The sequence below is a fragment of the Chelmon rostratus genome, chromosome 23 (genome assembly GCF_017976325.1).
Source record: "Chelmon rostratus isolate fCheRos1 chromosome 23, fCheRos1.pri, whole genome shotgun sequence".
Lineage (NCBI taxonomy): Eukaryota > Metazoa > Chordata > Actinopteri > Chaetodontiformes > Chaetodontidae > Chelmon > Chelmon rostratus.
Window position 1 is genome coordinate 7,376,746 of NC_055680.1, and position 25,179 is coordinate 7,401,924.

The window sequence follows — 25,179 nt, forward strand, 5'->3', positions numbered from 1 at the left end:
CTCTGCAAGCCAAGAATATAATGACATATGGACTAAACTAAAGCCGCCTCCATTTATCACGATAAGCAGAAGACAGAATTATGTTGTAAATTCATCTTGGAAGCAAAGAGCTTAATGTGCCACGTTGGGATCAGGCGCTCTACCACTCAAGGTTGAAACACCATGTCTGCAATACAGAAAATGAGTCATTTTCTATCTATGCACCTTTTAGTGGGAGCAAAGCAGTGTTGTTCCTGTTTACTAGAGTAAATCACCTCACCTTGCATGCTTATTCCAGACTTTGTAAGTGTTGTGGCAGGAAGAACCACATGTGGCCTCTCTGACCACAGTATGGCAAAAGTCTTACGGTCATTTTAAAATGATCCCTACCTCAATTCTCCCCGTGTCTGGTTGGAAGCCTCTGGCCGGGTCTTCGGTCGTCACTCTGCACTGGATGGCGCAGCCGTTCACCCTGATCTTGTCTTGTTTGAGGTTCAGTTCCGGCAGGCTGCGGCCCTCACACACGTGCAGCTGGGCATGCACCAGGTCCACGCTGTTCAAGTGAGAGAAAGGCGACGAGGTGAATAACCTTTAAATTCCCCTTCATGTCACTGTGATTTTTTTTGCCGCTTACTTTAAAACACTAGTGAGGCCATTTATTCAATACAAACAATTCTAGCTATTCTTGGCCTCGGCTCTGAATGGGGAGGGTGTGGATTTGCAGCAGATGTGAGGATTTTTCCAGCACATCTCATTTGAACAAATGAATCTGTGAAGCGTGACAAGAAAACAATCCCATGTGGATACCACTTACTAGCAAAACAAAGCAGATTAAAACAAACAAACAACAAGAAAAATTGTTCTAATTTGATGTTGCTGAAACGATTGCTCCTGGGGAGGCAAACAGGAAACGGAAAACCCAGTTATTACATTTGAAAACAACTGCTAAATTAGCAACATGACTTTTGTTTGATTAGAGATTAGTACGTGTGCTCAGGTGTGCGATGAAGAATCTCAATCAACCAGGTGCTAGGACACGTAGGAGCACCAAGTTGAAAAACTAGATCAGTGTTTTTTGATCTTCGAGTGTTTGCTTCCATAAATTAAATACTTATATGAACAAATGTACAACTCCAGTTCCATAAAAGTTTGGATGCTGTGTAAAACAAATAAAAACAGAGTGCAATCATTTGCAAATGAACTGATTACAAAGTGTTCCTGAGCCCATGTAGTAACATCCTTTATACAGTCATGTGTTCACAAAGAGGTGAACCTCGCTCCATCCTCGCATGTGAACGACTGAGCCTTTCATACCCAATCATGACACTGTCACCTGTTACCAATCAACCTGTTTACCTGTGGAATGTTCCAAACAGGTGTTATTGGAGCATTCCACAACTTTTTCAGCCTTTTTTTGCTCCTGTCCCAACTTGTTTGAAACGTGTTGCTGCATCAAATTCAGAAGAAGCAGATATTTACAAAAATTAATTAAATTGATGAAGTGAGACATTAATTATATCGTCTCTGTACTGTTTTCAATTGTATATATGTCAAAAAGGATTAGCAAATGATCACATTCTGTTTTATTTATGTTTTGCAGGTTTGTGACTAATGAAAACTGCCCCACAGTAAGCGAGTACAATGAAAAAAAGACTGAACAAATCACTCATATACATATATTATCATAACTAACAGGCAATAAACTAACAATGATGAAAATTTTTTACTGCAAAACCTGCTGGATAAAAATCAATGTTTGGATACAAAACTGACATCTGAGAGAACCGTTTCAGGTTTTATTCTGCTTCATTAAATTCCAAATGAGAACAAGGAGATGTAGCTGATAAAAAATGATGTGTTTTCCCATTTGTTCTGTCACACCAACACACACACAGTTTACACTGACAGTACGTATTATTCACCATCTAAAAGTGCTTTTTTGGAGACCATTATGGTAATTTTAGTGGGTAATTACACAATATTAGAAATAATTAAAATATAAGAGGGACAAATACAAGCTATTTTCTCCTATTTCCACGAGTTGTAAGGCTTAACATCAAATTTGGCTCATCTGTATGCCTTTTATTTAAATGCAACACTCAAATGAGACTTGCTGGGTTAAGCTTTGTGACCTCACACAGCCTAACGCGCAGCCAAAATGTGTAATGCTATTTTATCTCGGCTGTGTTTTGGAGACATTTTAAACGCAGCAGTGGACGGACACAGAGGGCGAGGACACATAATTCTTAAATGGCTGCGTCCCTGCACCCAATCCGCTGCCAAACGTAAACACGTTCGGGCAACTGGGAAGCCCCTCCGCCTTGAAGAGTGAATGAGAGACAGAAGGCACACACATTAGCAAACAAGCGAAGATTTTGGACACCGTCTTGGCTTCAGTCTCCTTAATGTCTCAATTAGCTGGTATCCACACTCTGGCCAAACAGAAGGACAATTATGCATCAGCCTGGTGTGAAATGTGTTGGTGGAAAAAGCAGATCCACTCTTGATAACTTGGACAGGCGCTCACGTCATGTTTTTGTTACATGAATATGTTGGTATTTTTTTAATTTAGACAGCTCCAGTTGAATCCTCAAAAAAATAATAGAAAGGACGAGATGAATCAGTCACTTAATGAGTGACATGCCCAACAGTAGTTATGGAAACGATTCCCAGAACTTAATTGCTTTATTAGGACACCCGTCTGTTACCATACATTAGTAACTAGCCTTCTTGGGGGGCAGCACCTCGAGGCAAAACTGCATGTTTTGCTTCTTCTGAGTGAAATATGCTCCAGCCAAGACTTAAATGTCAGAGAATAAAGTAACCTGGTGTTAGATTACAGCTCAATCCTTCCACCATACATTTACTCTCATACTTCATCTTTTTGAATTCCTTCATTTACTCGTCCATTTTTGTACATTCAGGCTGGAATAAAGAAAAGCAAAGAAAAAATATGCCTAATGGCTGTCCTGTCATGGAAATGTAAGTCCTTTAATATTCTGCAAATAAACAAATTTCAGTGGCAAACAACAACAACTCAACATTTGAGTCGAGAGTCACTTGGCATCCATGCATAGACTGTAAATAGACAGACAAATCATGTTGGCCTATTTTTTTTTTTCACACCTAATTCTTATACTTTGAAAACATAAGGCAACACTGATTGAATGAGGGCCCTCGAGGGTTTATGAAATTCATTGTATACTAATTTGACTGAGAAAAATTAAAGCGCCTGCAGCAACATCTGTCCCTCACTGCAGCCAGTTACAAAATCGTAGTCCCCCGTATCATTAACAAGTTCCACAATGAGGCCGAACTACGCGGCGAGAGGATGACATGCCTTCAGCAAAAGCAGGAGTTGAAAAATGCACTCCAGCACATGCTCAACATGAGAGACGACAACAAACACACAGCGAACCCGCTGCTGGAGAGCACAGAGGATGGGCAGATGTTTGAGGTCAATCCTCTTTGGTTCCATCTGTATATACTGAATCAAAGAGAACTGACCTCAAACATCTGTACAAAAACAGACAATTCCTTCTCGTGTGTCCAAAACATGAAACCCTACAATATAAATATTAGAAATGTGTTCCACAAGCTGTTCCGTGCTTTATGAGCCCACTTGATGATGACGTGTGTTTTATATATTATGTATGAGATTGTATGTAAAGAGCTTCGGATATAAATAAGTCAGGTTGGATGTGTACAAAACACGAGATGCACGGGTGCAAAAGAAATATAATCATGCTCTTTTATCAGCAGATCTTATTAAAATCACAGATCCCAAAGCTTTCTTGTTCATCATCCACCTTTATCAATGTTTTCCCGTTACATGCTTTAGCAACACAGATATATTTACACGCCGTGGCAATAAACTGAACTGAAATTGAAAAATCAATGGCATGAGCGACCTGCATTCTATGAAAGTAGTTTTAAAGGCCTTTAATGAGCATCTCCCATCTTTCTGTGGTCTGTTTACTGCTAACGTGCAGGACAAAGCTCAAACAGAAATCAGTCATAAATAGAAACTATGGAAGCGCGAAGCGGTTTTATTTGATTAAAGAGGAAAAATTATGTCTTATAAGTTCTTACTTCCACACTTAAATGAAAACTATTGTAGCTCTTATTATATACATCTTTTACAGACGTGTGTACATTATGCTTGTTCTGGTTCCAGGTAGGTTAGTTTTTATTTCGTTGTAATTAACTGATGAATAAATGTACCCTGTTGCGCAAATGAGAAATATAATTCTTTACCATAAAGTGAATTATGAAAAAAGAGAACAACAGAACTATTTCAAACTAAGCAGCACATTAGAAAAAGCAGGTTCATTGTCAAGTTTTCTGCTGTAAATTCAGTTAAATATTGTTGACCCCCAATTCTTCCGACTCTCTCCATGTTGTGTCAGTATCCTGTCATGTAAGTACCCATCAAGCACCATGCACGAGCACTGCACATAGCAGTTTAATTACATCTTGCCAACAGCCCCAGGAACAAAGAACTGCTCCTGAGCTGCAACGCTGCCCAGCCCAAGGTTTACTGTGTGTCACTTAGTTGCTAGAAATTTGATTAAAAATAAATTTATTTAGAAATATGCTGCATGTAAGCACAATATAAACTGAAATGATAAGCTCTTAAAGCAGGACTTTCACTTGGGGCCCCTCTACAGTACAAGGCCTCAAAATTACATTATGTAATAACGCAGTACCTGCTTTTAGGCCCTTGCTGTTTCAACAGATAGAAGTTTAGTAGTGCATATTTTCCGAAATTCGCAAATAATCACATTATAACAAGACAAATGGAACACAGAGGAAAGTCTGACTCATTTTGCTGTTATGCTAAGAGCCCAAGAAGGTCATGGAAACAAACTTTGTCATAGGTCTTAGCTTTGATTTTGTTCATTTTTTTGGGGGGGGGGCAGCAAAGATATTAGCCATTAAAAACACTGTTTATTAAGGATGCACTGTTTGTCAATGTTTGTCCTGATAAAAACAAAATAACCTAAAAATGTCAAGCTAAATATTGCTTCCATTCTTTGCCTTCAGCACTCGGGCACTGTGTTGCCTCGCTTTGCAGTTGTGATGTGGCAAAGGTGTGAACTTATTCTTCATTTCTGACAACACTAAAGAATACATAAATCTTCCAGGATGTCAAGCCCAATATTGCATGTCTATTTTTCCTGCCCAGCATGCCTGACTGTTTGCCAGTTGTGTTTCTGCCTTGCTCAGGGCCTCTGAAGAGCTGCTAAGTTTATATTTGATCCCTGACAACCTAAAAGAAAAATGGGAACCCCCACAAGTGTCTGAGAACATATGTCTTCTCACTGAATCTGTTCTTTGAAATCCTGTCAGCACCCTCACCTTGCAGCCAAGTACATTATTTTGCATTTGGCCCTCCTGTCTATGGAACAATCATGCTTAAGGCTTCTGATATGCTTGTAAATATCTTACATTTGCTCTCTGATGAAATCACAGGTCCCAAACACGCCAGCATGTTACACTGCAAACCCACATTTGCCCAAATTATTTACAGCCCTGCCCTGGCTGCATTCCCATAAATCCTGTATTAGCCAGATTTGATAGCAGCACCCGAAAAGTCTTTTTTGGAATAAGCAGTGTAAATCCTTTCCTGTCCAACTGACACATTTGCCGTATAGGAATAAAATACATCACCACGGACACTGCAGACAGCTGAAACTGAACAGCCTGGAGGATAAAGTATATGCACGCACCTCTGCACCCCAGCTCGTATTTCAGCTTATATGGCTAACACGCATTTTCTCGTGGCACCTTAAAAAATGATTTTTAAAATGTCTGGGAGAAATGCCCTGCTGGAAATCTCCTCATTTAACACTTCTGCACGAAAGCACCACTTTAAGGACAGCGAGTCAAATCAGCTCCCATGATCCGAGCAAAAGTCTAAACTCTGATTGAACTTAACAGGTTTCCCTTCACGTAGCTTAAAAGATGAGGAGAAACCCAAAGCACAATGCCATGCACACATTGTTTATCCTCTAATGCAAAAGTTTTGTCTGAGTAAGCTTGCACACTTAAACCTGACAGATCATTTTGCTGCAGCATGTTCAGACATCAACATTAACTGGGTCGACTAAAACATCATATTATCCACATCGTGTTATGTTAGATAGTGTGAAATATTACTGGTAAAGCATAAGACATCCAACATTAAGTGCGTCTGAGGCTTGATTATGTTAAGTCATAATAAGGACACAACTATTGTTGAAGCACCGGAGGAAAGGTTAAGGCTTCCTAATCCTAATTTGGGTTCATGTTCTACTGCCATTTAAAGGAAGACGTACCAGTCATGTGGGATCTGGAGATGCTCTCCCTCTCTAGCAGGCAGCAGCTGCATGGTAAATGTTTGTTTGTGACTAGCGTCACAAGTGTATAACGACACTTGTGCCATTTATTTTCACAAACCGTGTGAAACAACATTATTTTTACCATCTCTTGCTTTTAGCTCTATTTAGATCTGTGTGCCAGGGAAATGCTAAAGACAAACACTTTGTGTTGCCACGACAACTCAAAACAATAAGCGGTCATGTCGTTAGCGGTGCCCAGCAGTAACTGCATTAACAATCAATACAGTGGTTAATATTTATTGTTCTTTTTTTTTTTGTAAGTCTTATAACAAACAAAATGTAGTTCATGTAAATGTTGCTTTGTAATTCTGAGCTTCATAAAAAAGCACCATAAAAGAAATGGAAATTAACAAATCTTGTGGCACACTTGTTTTGTCCTCCAGGCACCCGAAGGTCAAATCAATGGGGTCTTTGGGGACCGCTGGTTTAAATTATACGCCGAGGACTTGACAAATGAACTGAGCCTTCTATCTGACTGCCACTAAGCTCAGTTCATTCAGTAATGCTGCTAGCCTAACTTGTTCACCGCACTAAACATACAAGGGACAAAGAACACACATGCACGATTCCTGCACCAAAAATGAAATCCATTTTGTGATACAGAATGCTAATCAAAGAGGTAGGATGATTCCATATGACAAAAGGGTGGATTATGCATCTCAAAGCAGGAATTTACATCCTCCTTCAAGAGACGATCGTCATAGAATTACTGCAGGTCATCTCCAGAGTCAAGAGTGCAACGAGGCTTTCATTAAACTGTAATTCTATTAAAATGAATTATCTTGTCCGCCCTGAGTTATGCCGGAGGTTAGATCGTCGGGGTGGAGGAGATCAGCGAGAAGGACGTTTAATGTACTGACCTGTGACAGAGGGGTGTGCACCTCCACCTTGACATTCAATCTCAAATATGTTCATAAAAATGCGTATACATACATGAATAATCTAGGAAAGTATTCATGATATTGGCCTCTTGCACACATGTGCGAGCACAGACATGCACCACTACGCCTCGATGGACACGTCCCAGCATTATCACAGGACATGGAAAGTACATTAGCCTGAAACTCAGCGGAACCTGGGGACGCGCGCACACACACACACACACACACACACACACACACACACACACACACTATCTGAAAGTCCAGCACACACATACATTCACATTCAGCAGCAAGCACACCAACTCCGTCTCAATCTGTCACATGTGCGCACACACGCACACACACACACGCACAGAGACCATGAAGCCTGAGCGCTAATTGCATATCATTTTCAGTCGTTTCACTCAGAGCTCGTTAGCAAGGGAGAAGGGGGTGGCTGTGTGCCCAGAACTAAAAGGGGGAGAAGGAGGGAAAGAGAGAGGAAGCAGGAGTGTAGCGAGGAGAGGAATCAAGCTTGTTGTGGGCATCAGAGATGAAGAAATAGTCAAGGCAATATGACAAACAGGCTGGGAGGTAAGGAAATATTTTTCCCCTGTCTCCAGATCCACACGGATGGAGAAGATTGAGAGATAAGTATATAAGGGACAAGATGACAGCTTTACATACCCAACTCTAAGCAAGAGAGCAGAAAATGAAGTGAGGGGAAGCAGAGGGAGTGGGAGTATGGAAGAGGATAAAAAGCTGGATGCCAAAACCGAAAGAGCGAGTGGGAAAAGTGGGAGTGTGGAAGAGATTGGATTTGGCCTCGCTCAAAAGGACAAAAGGAACGAAGGCAAAGAGGAGGTGGGAGGAAGCGAAGGTGGAAGGCAGGGGGAGGCTGGAGAGGAGGCAGAGGAGCTGGAAGGGGAGCGGGAAGGAGGGATAAGACGGATAAGCGTGAGTGTGGGACAAGAGCAGTGAGGGGATGACCGTGGTGAATTGAGGAGGGGGTGAGGAGGAAGAAATGACTCAGGGTGGAAGGTGCTATATTAAAAATGGAGATAACAAGGAAGGAGAGACAGGAGGAGAGGAGGTGGGAATCTTGGGAGGCAGTATTAGGGAGAAAGAGGAGTTTAAAGGAATGGTACCTTTCTTGGTGAAGTTTGAAATCACTCATGTGTGTAAACTGAATACATAATTACAGTCATGAGACGATTAGCCTCAGTTAGCATAAAGACAGGCAACAGGAAGAAACAGCTGGCCTGGCTCTGTACATTGTATAAATAAAATAAATGAGATTTAACTTGTTAATGAGTGAGCCTTAGAGGTGCTGGTAGGCGGATTTTGTTAACAGAGTCAGACTAACTGCTTCCAGCCTTAATGCTACATTAAACTAAGCTGCTGATGACTTTAATTTCATATTGAATGGAGAGACATTAGAGAGGTATCAATCCTCTCATCACTCAGCTCTCACCAATAAAGCAAATAAGACAATCTTTAAAAATGCCAAACCATGTTTAAGTTTAATATGGCAGCTGTAAGAAGTGGAATAGGGGAAACGAGGGGTGGAGGGAGGAAGGAAGGAAGGAAGGGAGAAAGGAAGGTGGGTGAGTTAAGGGGAGGAAGTTAGCAAGAGAAGAAGGGGCACTAAGAACCAGTAAATTAAAAGTATGATATAACTGATACATCCCGTTAATTTCACTGTCATCCTTTCTCCATTTTACTCCTTTCTTTACATTGCTTGTCTTCTCTCTATCCTTTCCGGTTCTTTCCTCCCTGTCTCCTCCCGCCTCTCGTCCTTTCATCTTCCATTGTCTCCCCCTCTCCCTCCCAACCTCCCACATGTGGCCTCGAAATGCAAAACATTTACTCCTTTTGAAGTGAACACTTGATTTTGTAACTTCATTGGCTTGCTGAGTGTTAGTTCGCACTGCATCATGGTGTGTGTGTGTGTGCGTGTGTGCGTGTGTGTGTGTGTGGTGTGTGTGTGTGTTTTTCCTCAGCATTCAGATCTGTTAATGTTCGCACAACCGTAACCGTAAATACATTTTTCAAGGCTTCGGGGCAAGTGGCAAAGAGCAAAGCAGAAATGTATTTCTCATTTCGGTAAAACTAATGCAGACTTTTGTCTGCACCAAATGTGTACACGCGTGCACACACACGCGATACCTTGTCTAAATAAAGAAATGGAAATATAGGCAATATGCTTTCAAGTGAGGCCTGCAAGAATGGAAATGTACAAAAACAAGAGGACGACAAAGAAAGTGGCAGCAATGGATTGCGAGGGAATAGGAAGGATGGATACACACAAACAAAGACAACAGCAGAAATCAAGAGAGAAATGGAGGAACAGGACCTGGAAGAAAAGCAGGCCCATAGAGAGAAATAAGATGACGAAGAGCGATGGAGGAAAGTCTGAAGGACAGATGAAAAGGACAATAAATTCAAGGAAATGGAGCGAGAGAAAATATGAAAGAAAAACAAACGAAGACGAAGCCAAAGACGGGAAGCGAAAAGCAGGGAGGACGGCAAGGAGGAAGGCATTGAGCCTCCCATCTTGTTTTGTATGAATTTCATTAGACGGTTTTCGACAGCAAACAGAAGAAAAGGAAGCGTGAGCCTGGCGAGGGGAGGTGAGAAATGGAGAGACAGACGGGAGGGATGAGTTGTCTGCATGAGAGAGGGGAGGAAATAAGAAATTTGAATCATTGTGGCATGAGGATGGCATTTTGACATCAATTTAGCCGACAGCCAGAAAACTATGCTGCATGTTCGATACACAAATGCAAACAGAACGTGGCTGGAGATGGAGGGGGAGGGGGAGAAAGGGATGGAGGGAGGGGGGAAATATTAATCACAGTTTATCAACGTGCAGTGAGGGAAGAACTCTTTATGGGGAGGAGAACAGATGGATGGAAAGGATGTTTAAGACTGCCAATTAAGGTAGAAAATGGGTGGAATTAAAAATAAAAAAAACAGTTTTTAGATAAACAGAGAAATCAAGAGAGGCAGAGTTGAGCACATAAGTGGAGGAGGACAAGGCAAGGAGGCAGCGAGGGGCTGAAAAATATGGATGACACACACAAACCCAGCAGACACCCACAAACAAAGACACCATCCTATCCGATTAGATTTCCTCTCTCTATCAGCTCGCTTTCTCCTTATTTTCTGAGGCCTCACTATCAGCCTATTAATTAATTCCTGCTTTCATTGTTATGAAGCAGATGGAAAAGTGAGGAGAGGAATGCAAAATAACTCCGGCGTCCAGAAGGCAGCAAGGAACAAGATGAGAAGGCCGAAAGGAGAGAGACAGTGCATGCAGATAAGAGGAGGAGAGGCAGAAGGGGGAGAGCGGGAGAGAGAGGCAGAGAGAAATGAAATACAGAGAACAGACAGAGAGGGAACACAAAATGAATACAGTACAAATACAGACAGTTTTACCAATGATAGTGATGTCAGTACACACTCAAAACAGGCCTTTAAAATGTCTATGTGATATGAAGCTATAGGCTACACACTGCACTCTTCTGCCAACATACAGGCCTACTTCAGTTACAACTTATGGATACAACACATACTATTTAATATCAATAAGTCATTTCACATTCGCTATGATGCAGATAATTACCATAAATAAACAAGAGCATTGCTAAGAGGTTGGGCAACCTCCAGCTTTTCACACTGCATTATACATGACATGCAATCGTGTATTGTTTTGTGGTAGCAAACAGCAGGATGACTGTTGTTCTTGGGTTTCTGCAGTGAGCAGAGGAAGTTTTGTTATGTAACAGCGGTTTAGGGGAAGGGTAGCCTTGATTTACATTTCTGAGATCCATTGACAGCTTCTATCTAATCGTTCATCCGACCCACTTTAGATGGAACCACTGCCACTTCAGTGTGGCGAAAGCCTCGACAGCTGCGTTCCCATTACGTCCCTTCTTTTTACTCTTCATGAAGTTTTCTTTTAAATAATACAAAAATTATACAATTCAGTCAACTGGACACAGAACATACTCCACGGCCACATGTGTATATCCATGTGTGTACACATTCAAATCATCATGGGGATGAAGAAAATGGAGCCAATTCTTGTTTTAATTGTGTCTGATAAACGGCAAATTGATCAAATTCAATGTCCTGTATCAGGATTTTCCCGCATTCACCTCGCTTTGCCTTACTTCACCGTCTGCTATCAAAGAAAAACACCTGATCTGATATCACTGCCTGAGGTGTGACCTTTAAAGGGATTCTGGTAATTTTAGAAGTTTGTGATTCACTCCTCATTTACATTTGATTTGTGTCTAAACTTGCAACTTTTACAGTGCACCGTGTTTCAAGGGCTTCTTGGGAACCTTTAAGAGTGAGCGCTCTTCCACAGACGGTCGAAGACTGATGTGTAAATTGATGTACTGGGGGCGGGGGGAGCACTTGAAGACGCCATGCTGCTTAATTACACTTGACCTGTGTGTCTCCTTGGATCCATACTGACTCAGCTGTGTTGCTGTTCCTGCTTCAGAGCCCCGTTCGAAATGAAACCTGACCACAAACTCTTGAACTCATCTGTTTGCAACCCTTGAAATGATCCACACCTATTGTCCTTTCAGTAAGGTGGTGCACAGTAAAAGTGGAAACCTGACCAGAGTCTACAGTGGCCATAAACATGGCATCAGGTTTGTAAGTGGGCTCCTCTAATTACAGGTTTTGCTTTGAATTGGGTCAGTAAACTCCCACAAGCTGCCATGAACTCTGAATAGACCACACACCTACACAGCACTTGAACATGCATCTATACCTTGTGCTTCATTGTTATCTATACATACTGTAACGTGGAGGAAAAAACTCAGCATTCATGTGCTATTCTTGTCATCTTGGAAAGTAACATCTATTGCAGATGTCCGTATTTGAGCAGATTCCCTACTTGTAGCACTTATTATTCCTACTACCACTTTAGGAAGTAGGAACACATAAAGCAACACATAATTCATTCATTACTGATGACTACCTTCAGCTTTTATTAGTAATTTAATCAACTGCAATGTTCAAACCAGGCAACATAACCTGATATGTTTTGTTAGCTCAGGATCCATCTGCCTCTAAAACAAGCAAAGCCAAAGTTATGAAATAAACTGCAGCAATCATTCGGAAGTTCATTTTAAAACAGCCAATTATTCACAGCACTGAGAGTCAGGTACACCACAGCTCAGTTAAAAGGTCGCACCACTCAAATCAAGATTTTAATTTGAAGGGTGATGTTAATATGGAGCACAGGTCTGCGAGAAGATCCATACATACAGCAACTCAACAAAACAGGCAAATGCACACCAATAGACGCGTACACACAAAACCCAAAAAAAAGCAAAAACCCATATGGTCTGATAAAATGCAATCCAAGTTCTCTCACTCGGAAAATTGCACAGTGGAAGTCACAAATAGAGAGAGAAAGAGAGGAAAGCCAGATAAATAAGACCACACACACACACACAATCATAGATTTGTGCATCCACACACATAAGTAAGTTAAAAATGCATCAGCAGTCCTGCACATGCACCCACAGAAAGACATCCAACAGGCAGCACACGACATGAAAAAACACAACATGCCTGTTATCAAAAACACACACAAACACACACAGACATACACACAGACGGAGTGACACAAGCCTATGAGTCACAGACAACACAGATAACGTGATAAATGTAAAATATGAGCTGTGGCGGAATAAAATGGAGGCAACAATGAGAGAGGAGAACAGCTGGGAGAGAAAGAAATGCTATGCAATAAATACAAAATGAAAGAGAAGAATGAGGGGGGGCAGTGCAGAGGAAACAAGAAATATGGAGGGACGCATGAGGACACGAGTTAACAGAGAGGAAGACCGTGAGGGAGAGAAAACAGAGAGACAGCAAATAGGCACAGAGATAACTCAATTCAGGCCTGCTGCAGATAGTATATGTGCACAGTATTAGCATGACACTGTTTTAGCCCTCACAAATTAAACTAAGTACTAGAAGAAGGGAAAGACGAGGTGTATAGAAAGAAGAGCAGATAGAGAGGAGGGCAATGTAAGAGGAGAACGAAAAAGAGTGTGGCTTAACATTTAACCTCCTTTTTTTACTTTTTTCTAAAGAACAAATCATGCTTATTGTCATGACCCAGGGTAGCAGTGTAGGACTCATAGAGCCCTTAGTCACAGCAACAATCTCCAATTACACATTCTGCATTTGCAAAATGCAAAGGCATCAAACTTAAGTAAAAAGACGAAAAAAAGTTTCTTTAAGTTCTGAATGTGAATATCTTTCTCTTAAGCAAATGACATGAAAGTGTGGCGCTAAACCCCAAACCCATCAGATTAGAACACTTTGGTGATCTATTGATTTTGTAGGACTTGCTGCTTACACTAATCAGGAACACATCCTGTGCAATGGTGTGGCTCAGTGAAGTGTTCGGACAATCTCAGCAGCACAGAGGGATGAACTTAAACAGGCTTTGACTATACTGAAACAAGCAATGTTAGCATGATCACCTAATTTTTGGTCATGGCCATTAATGGGATTTATTAACAATAACAAAATCTGGAATACCACCAGCCTTGTAATATACTGATGACCTCCATTCCCACAGCTGATTTCTCTGTAATTCTGCACCAGTATTTGCAGAGAAAGGGTCGGATGTTTCACAGAGACATGCCTGCACACAATGCTGACTATACATGCAGAAGAACACACTGACAAATTCACATGCATCTCCTCGTACACCAAACTGTGTCTGCACACACACACATACTCGACATCTGCAGCCATCATCGCTGCTGGAATTTCCACTTACAGGTTTTAGACAAACGAACCATGCAACATAATGATACGAGTGTGCAGCGGGGATGGAGTCACGGGGTCTCTTCCTCTCCATATACCAGAACGCAGCAGGAAACCATCCTAATTAAACCCAAAGCTCTGCAGACTGCAGATGCATCTTTGATGTATGAATGTATATGTGTACTTGTGTTTGCATGCGAGAGAAGTCTCTCAACACAGGCAGGCAGACAGAAGCACACCAAACAATTTATGTGTACGCCTTTTTAAATAAAATGATGTTCTCGACAAGGTTCCCAGCGTGATATACCGATAGGTAAGCTCGCTTCGTGCCAGACAGCCCAGCAAAGCGGCAAAGCTTCCTTTACGTCTTGCTGGGAGAGATTTCATCTGTCATTTCACCCCATTATATTCCAGTCACAGCTCTCTGACTAACAGGCGGGTGAATCATTTGAATGCAAGCAGCGGCGCCTGGTATCCAGTCTGCTAGTTGCTGTGTGGGGAGTGACAACGGAACAATGTTGATAAACATGACCCGCGATTGGTCGGTTCAACCAGACAACGCTCCAGCACCTTCCTGCAGGCTTCAGTGGGCCGAATGAAGAGCGTGTCATGCAAAGTGGGTCGGTGCTTGATGAATCCCTTGTGGCTCATGACTGCACAATCAAGACAGAAATAAAGCTGACATCTTCATCAGCGAGTTTTCAGGTATATCCAAGCAGTTTCTGCTGCTGCTTCTCTTTGGAGGCAGACTTGACATTTGAATGTAAGGGAAAAAATACAGGAGACGCTTCTTCTGTTTTCAGCTTGGGAGAGGACTGATGTATCCGCCCTCTGCTGCTATCCCCAAATGCATATGTCTGTCCCAGGGCCTTACCCATGATCCACCACCTTTTTGATGCTGAATCCTCTGGTTTTCATCAAGTCTTTGATATGACTCGGCTCTGCAGCCCCAAGCCAGCAGAAAAGGCTTAGTAGGAATCCAAAGGGGATTACTGGACGGAACGTATGGAAATTACAGTTTAATTTATCATTTAGGTCATGGTAATTCATGCAAATTAGGATTTCATTAATTCCAGCCTTGGGTTTAAATGATGTTGCTCTTTTAGGGGTGTGAAGTCTTGTCAGGATCATACGTAACAAGGGTAGTGTGGTGATATAGGAAATATACTGCAAGGCAACCACCATAGAAATACCTTCAGTAACATTATACTACCATCTACGCAGGTGGAAGGACGAAACAATCAAAAAACAACAGGAATGTGAGCCAATATGTTGGAGCTGGTGTGCGTTGCTCAGGTACATAATGGCAGAACTCTCACTTTGCAGGGACACCTGAATCTTTGATGTGTATCACGGTAACATCCAAGCTGAAAAACCGAGACAACCATTTGTTATGAAAGCTTTTAGGCAAATTCATGGTCCACAGAGGATGAATCCTACTGTCTATTAATGCTGTCACAATACCAAAAATTTTAAACTAGTATATATGATACTAGTATAAAAAAAATAAGCACCACCTCTTTTGATAGGACGGCAAAAAGAAAAGTCCCAGGTACACAAAATCCAATATTTTTCTCTTTTTTTATTAACCTACACACAGCGCCAAAGCACAGAAGACGACTCTGAACACATACCAACACATCTGTAATAATATTAAAAATAATGTTGCCGGATTAATTGATTTTCTTCCCTTTTGCTCTGTGTAGCCTTGTTTTTAAAATCTGATTGTAGAACTGTTTTTTTACCCTCTGTACTTTTGTTTCTATCAAACATAAGATTAAAAGAGATCGTGACGTTTTAAACATGTATCAAAAAAGTACGAGAGTATTGATACTCCTGACCTTACTGCCTGTAGTGATGCCCTGACTTTTTGAGTGGTGCCACCTTCAGGTCAAAGTTTTCACTTTTCCAGTGAAGCATATAGCAACATATGTTAACATTCACGTGGCCCTCAGGATGAATTTAATCACTTTGTGAACCCTTAACTTCTCATCCACAACAACAATCAGGTCAACATTTGTATTTGTCCAATACTTTGCTTTCTACAAAGCGCCCAAAGTTTTGAAAAAGTACACAGATGCTCTCCACGAGCCATTTATACACACAGACAAAAGCTACACTTGCACACACAAAACACCACTCACAAGCAAACTGATGTCATTTCTGAGCTTTTTCTGAAACACCTAGCTACAGAGTAAGCGGTGACTGCCAATAGTCTGCAAATAAAGGGAAGTAAAACCAAGCAAAAGAAGCCTAGTGTTCAGAAGGTTAAACCAGTGAAACTGTTCTCTAGCTCTTTGCATTCTGCTCTTTCTTGCATCTCCTTGTTGCTTCACTGCAAATAGCTACTAGCAATTATCTCCATTCATAAACGATGAGTAATTATAGTCATCTCCTTATGCAGGAGCTTATTGTACAGTCCAGTAAATGTCTAACATGTCACATTAAAAGGCCTTAATGTTAGAAGGGAGTAAAGTTCGGGTATGTATGTAAAAAAAAACAACATTACATTTAACCAAAAACAATGACGGCTGTGATTATAATCATGATAAGCATCCTTCCCATTATCATAAATAGCCTCAACACACTCCTCACACACACACACACACACACACACACACACACACACACACACACACACACACACACACACACACACACACACACACACACACTAGATCCTCCCCTGGTGTCAGGACAGACACACACACGCACACACACACACACACCCTCATTCTTATTCATCTGCTTACTTCTCAATCACTCACTGTACGCTTCGCTGCACAATTATAATCACCTTAAAATTATTTTATGACGTGCTCACAAAACCAAACAAAACTCCTCCAAGTGCACGCACACACACACAAGCACGAACGCTTGAGCGTACACCGTTTCACACACAAACTACACAAAATAGCTTAATATCAAAAGCTGGATTCAGTTGTATACTGCAGTGCTTACAGACACGCATTCATCTGAATTTTTCACACAAACATCAAAGCATACTGTAATATAAAGGCTGATTCAGGTAATCACTACTTCACACACAATTTACTCAAACACATACACACACACAGGCTTACAATTATTAGAACCATTATCTAGCTCATTACAGAGCGTCCAGGCATGTCGTCTATGCGGCTCAGCATTATTTCCTTGTCAATGGTTATTTTATGGGCAGACACACACACATGCAGACACGCTGTGTGCGGCCACATGAGGAGACACTGTGGATTGCTTACTGCTGCATGTGTTGCCTTGTGGCATCGAGAAAGACAGAAATGGACGGCAGTGTAGAGAGGAGGAGGAGGAGGGGAAGGAAGAGGAGTTGGGGGTGGGATAACAGATTCAACAAGCCATGAGCAAAATAAATATAACTGGGGAGAAGTCCAGAGGAGGAGAGAGCTGGAGGGGAAAGGTTTAGAGAGGATGGTCGGGAGGAGAAAGGGATGAAAGAGGGATGCAGGACTAATGAAATGAAGAGGATTTCCTCACAAGGCGGAGGAAGGCGGATGGTGGCCATTTTTCAAACAAGCCTGTAATTAGTTGCATGTTCATCGTAAAGTGTATGATGATAGCGAGCTGACCTTTTCTCAAACATATTTTTATACTTTACAGTGCCAAGAAACATGAACAAGTGTGAGAGGGTTAGGAAAACTTGTGAGGGAGGATAATTGCTGATGTGGCAGCAACTCCTCCAACTCCCACGTTCAAAAAGGAAATCAAAGCCGAGAGCAGGGAGCTGGAGAGGCTGGCTGCTGTATCTAACGTTCGGCAAGGAGGGAACGGAAGGAGGAGAGAAAGAGATAAAGAAAGAAAGAATTAAAGGCGGCATGGGATGAAAAGGGGGAGGAAATCGCAAGACAAGCAGAAAGAAAAGAGGCTCAATGACAAATTGAAGGATAGAGAAAAGGCATTACAATGCACGGCTGCAAATGGTTCCACTGTGAAATGTATTCATGCAGAATCAAACATATCAAAGCAATGCAGGCCTGAAACTTTGGTCCGGCAGGGCTGCTGCGCTTTAGTCCCCTCGGCAGCTCAGGGTCGCCCAGCTCTTCTTTTAATTCACCTCATGTTCCTTTTGCCTCTCTCCATTTCCACCCCTCGTTTGTCTGACCCGCTGTCAATTAACGCGAGGCACTGTGTCTTTCTGTCTGTCTCACTCCCGCTCCCTTCACTGTCACTCTTTCTCAGCTTGATGAAGATGGAGGGTGGTCATTTAAGACTAATTAGGTAGCCTAAACAGACACACAACCAGATGCGGCGCACACATTTTCTCTCAAGCGCTGATAACATCAACGCATGTGCACACACACACAGCGAGACAACGGGTGTTGCGTTCTCGCTCTCGAGCACAACGCTAACTCAGTGCTCTCTGATGCACATGGAAACACATTCACTAACACTCTTTTTGTCTGCTAACTGTAAAAATAGAAGCAGTAAAAGCACGAGAATGCTTTTGTTTTCTGTTTGAAGGCACAACCGTGGTGCGCTGCTTCTGAAAACACCACACTTTATTGCAGCCTCTTCATCTGCTCATCTCGTCGCTGTATTTAGAGCTAAATGCAATGAAGGCAACTCTCCAGAGCACCGCTCCTCTCGCACACATACAAGCACGCATATTTCAACGGCAAAATCACGTGGCGGGCTATTCATTGGCCTCATACCAAGGGATGTAATGATAGCAATTTTTCTCTTAACCAGCAAAAATCAGAGCATTAAACATGAAGCATTAGATATTATCAAGCTCAAATTTGATTCCTCCCTTACACTAAACGCTGGGCGGTAGATTCTGGCCATTTGTTTTACATCACTAAAACAAAACTGAGATAATGACTGTTTTTATTACAGATTCTAAGCAGATGTTTGTCATTCCTCTGTAGCAGGACAACACTGGCTTTCAATGGGGGGAAAATTGATACTCAATGTAGCCGATCAATATTACAATACTACAGTAACGATCAGTACTGGTTGTATATGCGATGCCCTTAAAAAGAAATGATTCAAATGCGACATTTAATCAGATTTAACACAAGCAGGACCAGGTTCATTATCGGCTCATCGGGACTGTTTCATTGTGCTGCGGGTGTGAATCCAGATCACAGTTCAGCCTGCCGTCAGTCTGTCAAGATAATTTCTGCGTGTTATTGGATTTTTTATTTTAAAACGAGCATCGACCGGTCACAGTCACCCTGCGTGTCTCCATGATGGATTTGATGCAGTTTGTTTAATGACCTTAGAGATTTCGTTTTCAATACTATGCTGATTGTCTGTGGGAACATGTTATTCATCACTATATCACTATAAGCTGCAGAGTCTTTCCCTGTGGGTTAAAAGCTGCTTTAGAGGCATTTCTTTCCCACCAAGAATGGAAATCAACCGGCAAGAAATAAAGATGCTGCACAAAATATTATGGCTTCAATTCAAAATGTCCTCAAAAGCCAATCAGTCAAAGTCTACTATCGCCAACATCCACTACTGGGTAATGTTAGCAAATCACGTCATGTCACTCTCATTTGAAATATAATATATGAGGTGCCGACAACCTCAGCATGTGCCAGACGTCCTATATCAGCAGGAAATCACGCACTACAACCTCTATAACGTGCTGTATTATGCATGTGCAGTATTGAAGGCAGACCGCCTTGGTGTGCTCGAGGTCATGGGTTTTGATGTCAAACTCATGAGCCAAATTATTTTACTGGACTGGTCAGTTAGCTGGGAGAGCCTTCGCTTTTGTAGTTGGGTTAGGGTGAGTCTGCTCACCATTCCTTTGACAATTTTCCACCAGAGCTTTGTTGTGTTTTTTGTTGTTTTGTTTTTTTTTTAATTACAGCAGCCAAAAATTACTGACTTTGCAGCAGCTGTTCCCAAAAGCTGTTGCACAATTTTTGAACTGCTCAGCGCTATTTTGTGGTTCACCGATGAAGACCGTAAGATCTGAAAAGCTTAGTGAGTGGAACCTGCCTTGTTGAGTTTTGTTGAAGAGCCTCTTTGGAGATGGTGTTCTTCAAGGTTCAGTGTGTATGATTTAAGGGGCTCTATTGGCAGAATGTAGCAGAAATTGAAGATAAAAGTTGTAAGTATGCTTCTACAGGGAGTAACGAATAGTAATAAATAAAACAATCAATATTCAACTAATGACAAAACAATCTCACCTCAAGGTCAATTTTGTTCTTGTTCTGAGGTGTTGGATTAGGTGTAAACTTAGAAATTGTTTGTGGGATTTGAATTGATGGAGCTTGATGGGGCGATGCACTGCCCGGCTGGAAGCACTGCCTGAAAAAATAAACAGACTTTGGGGAAAAGAAAACACTTCTCAGATGTTAACATGGTTGACTTGTCAGATTTGTTTCCATGCTTTTGAGGAAATAGTGTGGACACTGGAGAAAACCAGAAAGTCCAGGAAATAATCTGGGAGCTGGTGGGATTCGTTTTAGCAGTTGTGATTTCCTGGTGGGCCACATCTGAAAGTTTGGACTTAACACTTGCCCCTCACATGTGCACGCTCACAGATGGCTCCACATTAAAGGCAAAAACCCTCGCGAGGTGTCGTCCAAACAGGCACACCATCCCTCGCCGTCTTTTCACACGCACACACACGCACACACACGCACACACACACACGCACACACAGCGTGAGCCTGGGGGTATAATTATATCACTTTAGGATCTAAAGGACTGCTGTCCACCAATCTAACAAAATGGGCAATATCCGTTGACAGCAACATGCACACTACACACACTAGCCGAATGCACGCTGCCACTGCCAAACACACACTCCACGCACAAAAGATCGTTTACAGCTAAATTATGGACAAATTGAACCTTGAGAGAGGAGAAGTTCAAAGGCAGAGCTGGAGTTGAATGCAGAGGCGGTTCCCCCTGTCTCACAAACACACTCAAGCCTATTCCTCTCAGACAGACAAGCATCTCACACGCACAGGGTATGCCTCCCAGACAAAATATATCTTACATGTATCTCAGTTTGTCTGTTGCACACACGCATCAGACAGAACTGCCTCTGTTGTGCAGGAATTCAGTAATGCTGGGAGACAGATGAATACGTCTTCGTATAATGGTCCTGCGCAATGTTTTTCCTTATATTAAGTGTGTACAGGTATTGGTCAATGCCTTTAGGCATCGAAATTTCTGACTATGGGGGCGTATTTTTGTATGCATCTGTGAATGAGTGTGTGTGTGAGTGTGTGTGTGTGAGACCATTCATTCTGATTATAGATTGTGGTATTCCGCCTCCTCGCTGACACTTTATCATTACCGCCGCTGAGACAGAAAGCGATAGACGCAAAAAGTGGAAGTGAAAAGTGAGAGGATGCCTTCCTCAGTCAAAAAGATGCCACCTTGTCAAGCTCGAAAAGCGAGAGATGCGACAAACAATCAAAACAATATCCAGGGAAGGTGGAGGAAGAAGAGCAGCAGAGGAGGAAGAAACAGCATCAGCGAAGGGAGTGTGAGGAACCGTGGCAGGGAAGAGGAGAAGGAAGAGAGGTGGGAGGACACATGGGAAAATAAATGTGAAGATAGTTTTGTGTAAAGTTTGAGGTGGTAAGCTTGGACTTGTAACTGCTGTAACAGCATCATGATCACAGATTCAGCAGCGTCGGTGAATGTTGGCCAATGAGACATGAAAAAAACAAGCAGACCAGAAAATGCCAAAGGAGTAGAGGTCTTCATGGCTCCCCTCAACTCCTGGTATCACAGACCAGACTTTCATGCAGTCTAAACGAACTGTGAGAGGTCCTGTTGTCTCAGGTCTGTGTGTCATGTCATGACCGACACATCTATAAGATTTCTTTATTTTTACAGCTAGAAGAAGCTCCTTCCAGTTCTTTTGTGCACTGAATTGTACACTGCATCAACAACACACTGTAAAATGGTTTTATAGCAAGAATACTGGCTGTTATGAGTATATTTTGTCACTCTTCCAGCATAAACACACAACTGACATGCAGCATGGATTTGGGACACAGCTCCTTGTTTGAGATCGGCTGTGAAGCGGGGAAACAATAACATGTAGCTTGTGTTGTGACTTGTAAAGACCTCTAATTTAGACTAAATTAGACCCAGTATGGCCATTTTCAAAAGTTTATTCTTGAACAAATGAGTCGCCTGTACAGCTTATTACATGTCTTTGCCAGAATAATCAAATGTAATGCTATTGGCCTTAAAGATTCAGTAATGATCAGGGTCTATCTGAAATATGGTGTCATCATAATGGTAAACATACGCACTAATCAATGCAAATACACGACAGATTTGTTTTCATTTTGTTTTCCACCTGTGCAAATACATGACAGGATGGAGCTACAGAGACAGCCGGAGGCAGAAAGTGACAAGACAGCAGGATAAGAGAGGGCAGATGGAGGGACAGAGGACGGAGAGGGACAAGTTCATAAAGGGACAAAAAAGATGAGGCGTGAGACGGAGTGGATGAGGCAAAGGTGAGGTAAAGGACAGAGAGGGGAGAGATGAATGCATGGGCAGATGTCAAGGAGAAGAGAAGAGAGGATGAATGTGAATGAGAGGAGAGCATGACAAAGATGAGATGGAGGAAAGAGGAATGAGACTGGAGGAGAGGGAATGACAGAGGGAGAAACTGACAGGGCTGAAAGGACAGCGGCGGGAAAGAGGAAGACCGAGGAGGAGGCAATGGCGCGAGGAAGAGAGCGAGAGAAAGGGGGGGATGAGAGATGGATGGAGGTGGAGAGACGGATGCGGCGAGTCAGCTGAGGACAGACAGATGAAGGGGAGAGCCTGAGGGAGGAATGAAGGATGAGATGGATGGGTGGGAAGGAAGACGGGATGGATTAAGGAGAGAGAAGAAGAGAGAGGGGACTTTGATACCTGAGTGTGTGACAGTGTGTGTCACATTGACCCTAACTACAGACAGCATCCTATTAGTAACACCTAGATCAAACTGCATACAAAGCACACACACACACACACACACACACACACACACACACACACACACACACACACACACACACACACACACACACACACACACACACACACACACACACACACACACACACACACACACACACACACACACACACACACACACACTGTTCCTGAGAGCATCTAATTGAGGGGAAAACAAGGGTAAGAGCACATTTGCAGGTGGCGTCTCATCGCAGCACTTTCCATTTACACCTGGAATTAAGCATTCTGGTTATCTCAGTTCTGCCTGCACTGTGATCAGTTCTTACAGAGTCAAGACCAACAAGTCCTGAGTCAAGTCAAACTCCAAAACTTGTGTCCTGAGTCCTAATCAAGTCATTACGGACCCCTCACCAAATTACTGCCATTTCAAAATGTTAGTTAGTCGTAGTAGTAGTAGTAGTATTTTACTTTTATCTCATTATGTTTAATAAATAACAATTACAGGCAGAATGATCAGGTGTTATTCCTGTGACTAAGGTCGGGGTTCAGTAGCATTTTATAAAATCTGAATCTAGTTTTCAAGCTGTCACGACATTTAAACTCTGAACCAGAATCGTCAACCTGCTGGTGGAGCTCATGAAAGCCATTGAGAGTCATCATATGGGAGCCGTGAACGTCTGCACCAAAATTCATGCTATTTCATCTAAAATCTCAACATATACGACCAAAGTGCAGTGGTGGGAGAAGTCCTTGATTAAATGTAGTCCTACATTCAAGATTCCACTCAAGTCAAAGAACAAAAGTATGAACAGCAAAATTCAAGTAGAAGTATATTCTGTTGGATAGTTTAATCCATAACACATTATCATATTTGTTACAGTGATCATATGTTTTGCTTGTAAACTCTTAATTTGAAAAGTCACAAGTAACTCCAACTGTCAGATAAAGGTAGTGGAGTAAAAAGTACCTTTAAGACGTAGTGGAGCAGAAGTGTTAAGTGGTATGAAATTTAAATACTCAAGAATAGCAAAAGTACCTCAAAATTGTACTCAGGTACAGTACTTGAGTAAATGTACTGAGTTATTTTCAAGCCACTTGACTCAATGTAATGCCTCTGTCATGGCTAAAAACAGAGCGGTGGGAAGGAAAGAAGAAGCAGAGGAAGAAGAAAAGAACAATGAGGTTAAGAAAAAAAAACTGCACATTCACAGCAAGGGAGAGAGGGAGAGCGCCAAAAAAACAAATACCAAATGACAGATTTTCAAACAAATAAAGCCAGGCTAAGAGAATGAAACAGAGCGACGGAGTGAAGAATGAACAGCAAGTTAAGGGAGTTTCAGAGAGGCTGACTGGCTCATTTTGAATCCAGTCACTCAGACATTCACGAAGGGTGGGCTTCCCGGCATGGCAGCCAGCGGAGCTACACACAACAAAACTTGTTTGAATTTGGGCGTCTGAGCTGCGGGAAAATGGAGGAGAGATGGAAAATGACAAAGACAGAGAGAATGAAGATAAAAGACGAGGAAGCCAAGGCTCAACTGCAGCCAGGTTGAAAACAGAGAAAGTTAGTAAATCGAATAAGGAATGAGGGGAATGATTGATGAAAAAGGAATTAGGCAGGCAAGACCAAAGTGATGAAAGATGGTGTGGGGAAGAGAGCTGGGGAATGAACGGCAAGTTTAAGAGGGGAGGTTCCCAACTCGGTGTGACAAATACAGCGCTGACAAGTCCATTAGTAACACAGTCGGTTTCAAACACACAAAAACAAGAATGAATGTGCTCGCACACCTCAGAGATTGGGAGCGCAGTCGAGTGAAACAGAAAAGCTGAAAGACTAATGGACACGGCGTTCACATACAGTAAAACCTCAACCTGTCGTTCACAGTCAAACGTTCTACTTGTCGGATTTTAACGAGTACATGTCCCCTGCAATTTAAACGGATACCGATGGAGTTTCTGTTGGAGAGCCGTGCTCCCTTTCAGCCACCAGATACTTCAGCTGTGGCTGCTTAGAGCTGAACCTCAGCCTGAAATGAAAGCTGTGCAAATGAAAAGTGTTGCTTGTGACAGCTGAAACTTTCAGCATGTGCCGGACGCTGCCCAGATTCAAGTAATTACAGCACTCCTGCCAATTCAAATGACCCCAATTCCCCAAAATGACAAATTTCCTCTGTGATATAAGGTTTTCTCTGCAGGACAAAGAGGATATGACAAACTGGTACAGGACT

At 42.2% G+C, this 25,179-nt stretch overlaps 1 protein-coding gene across 1 annotated transcript in view; it reads right to left on the reverse strand.

Annotated features, from left to right (window-relative positions):
- The window catches only part of LOC121626256 (pyruvate carboxylase, mitochondrial-like), a 268,452-nt gene that overhangs the window by 186,426 nt on the left and 56,847 nt on the right, over positions 1 to 25,179 (reverse strand). Inside the window, exon 11 of the mRNA XM_041964640.1 lies at positions 370 to 532. Coding sequence (XP_041820574.1) covers positions 370 to 532 — 163 coding nt within the window. The remainder of the gene's footprint in view (positions 1 to 369; positions 533 to 25,179) is intronic.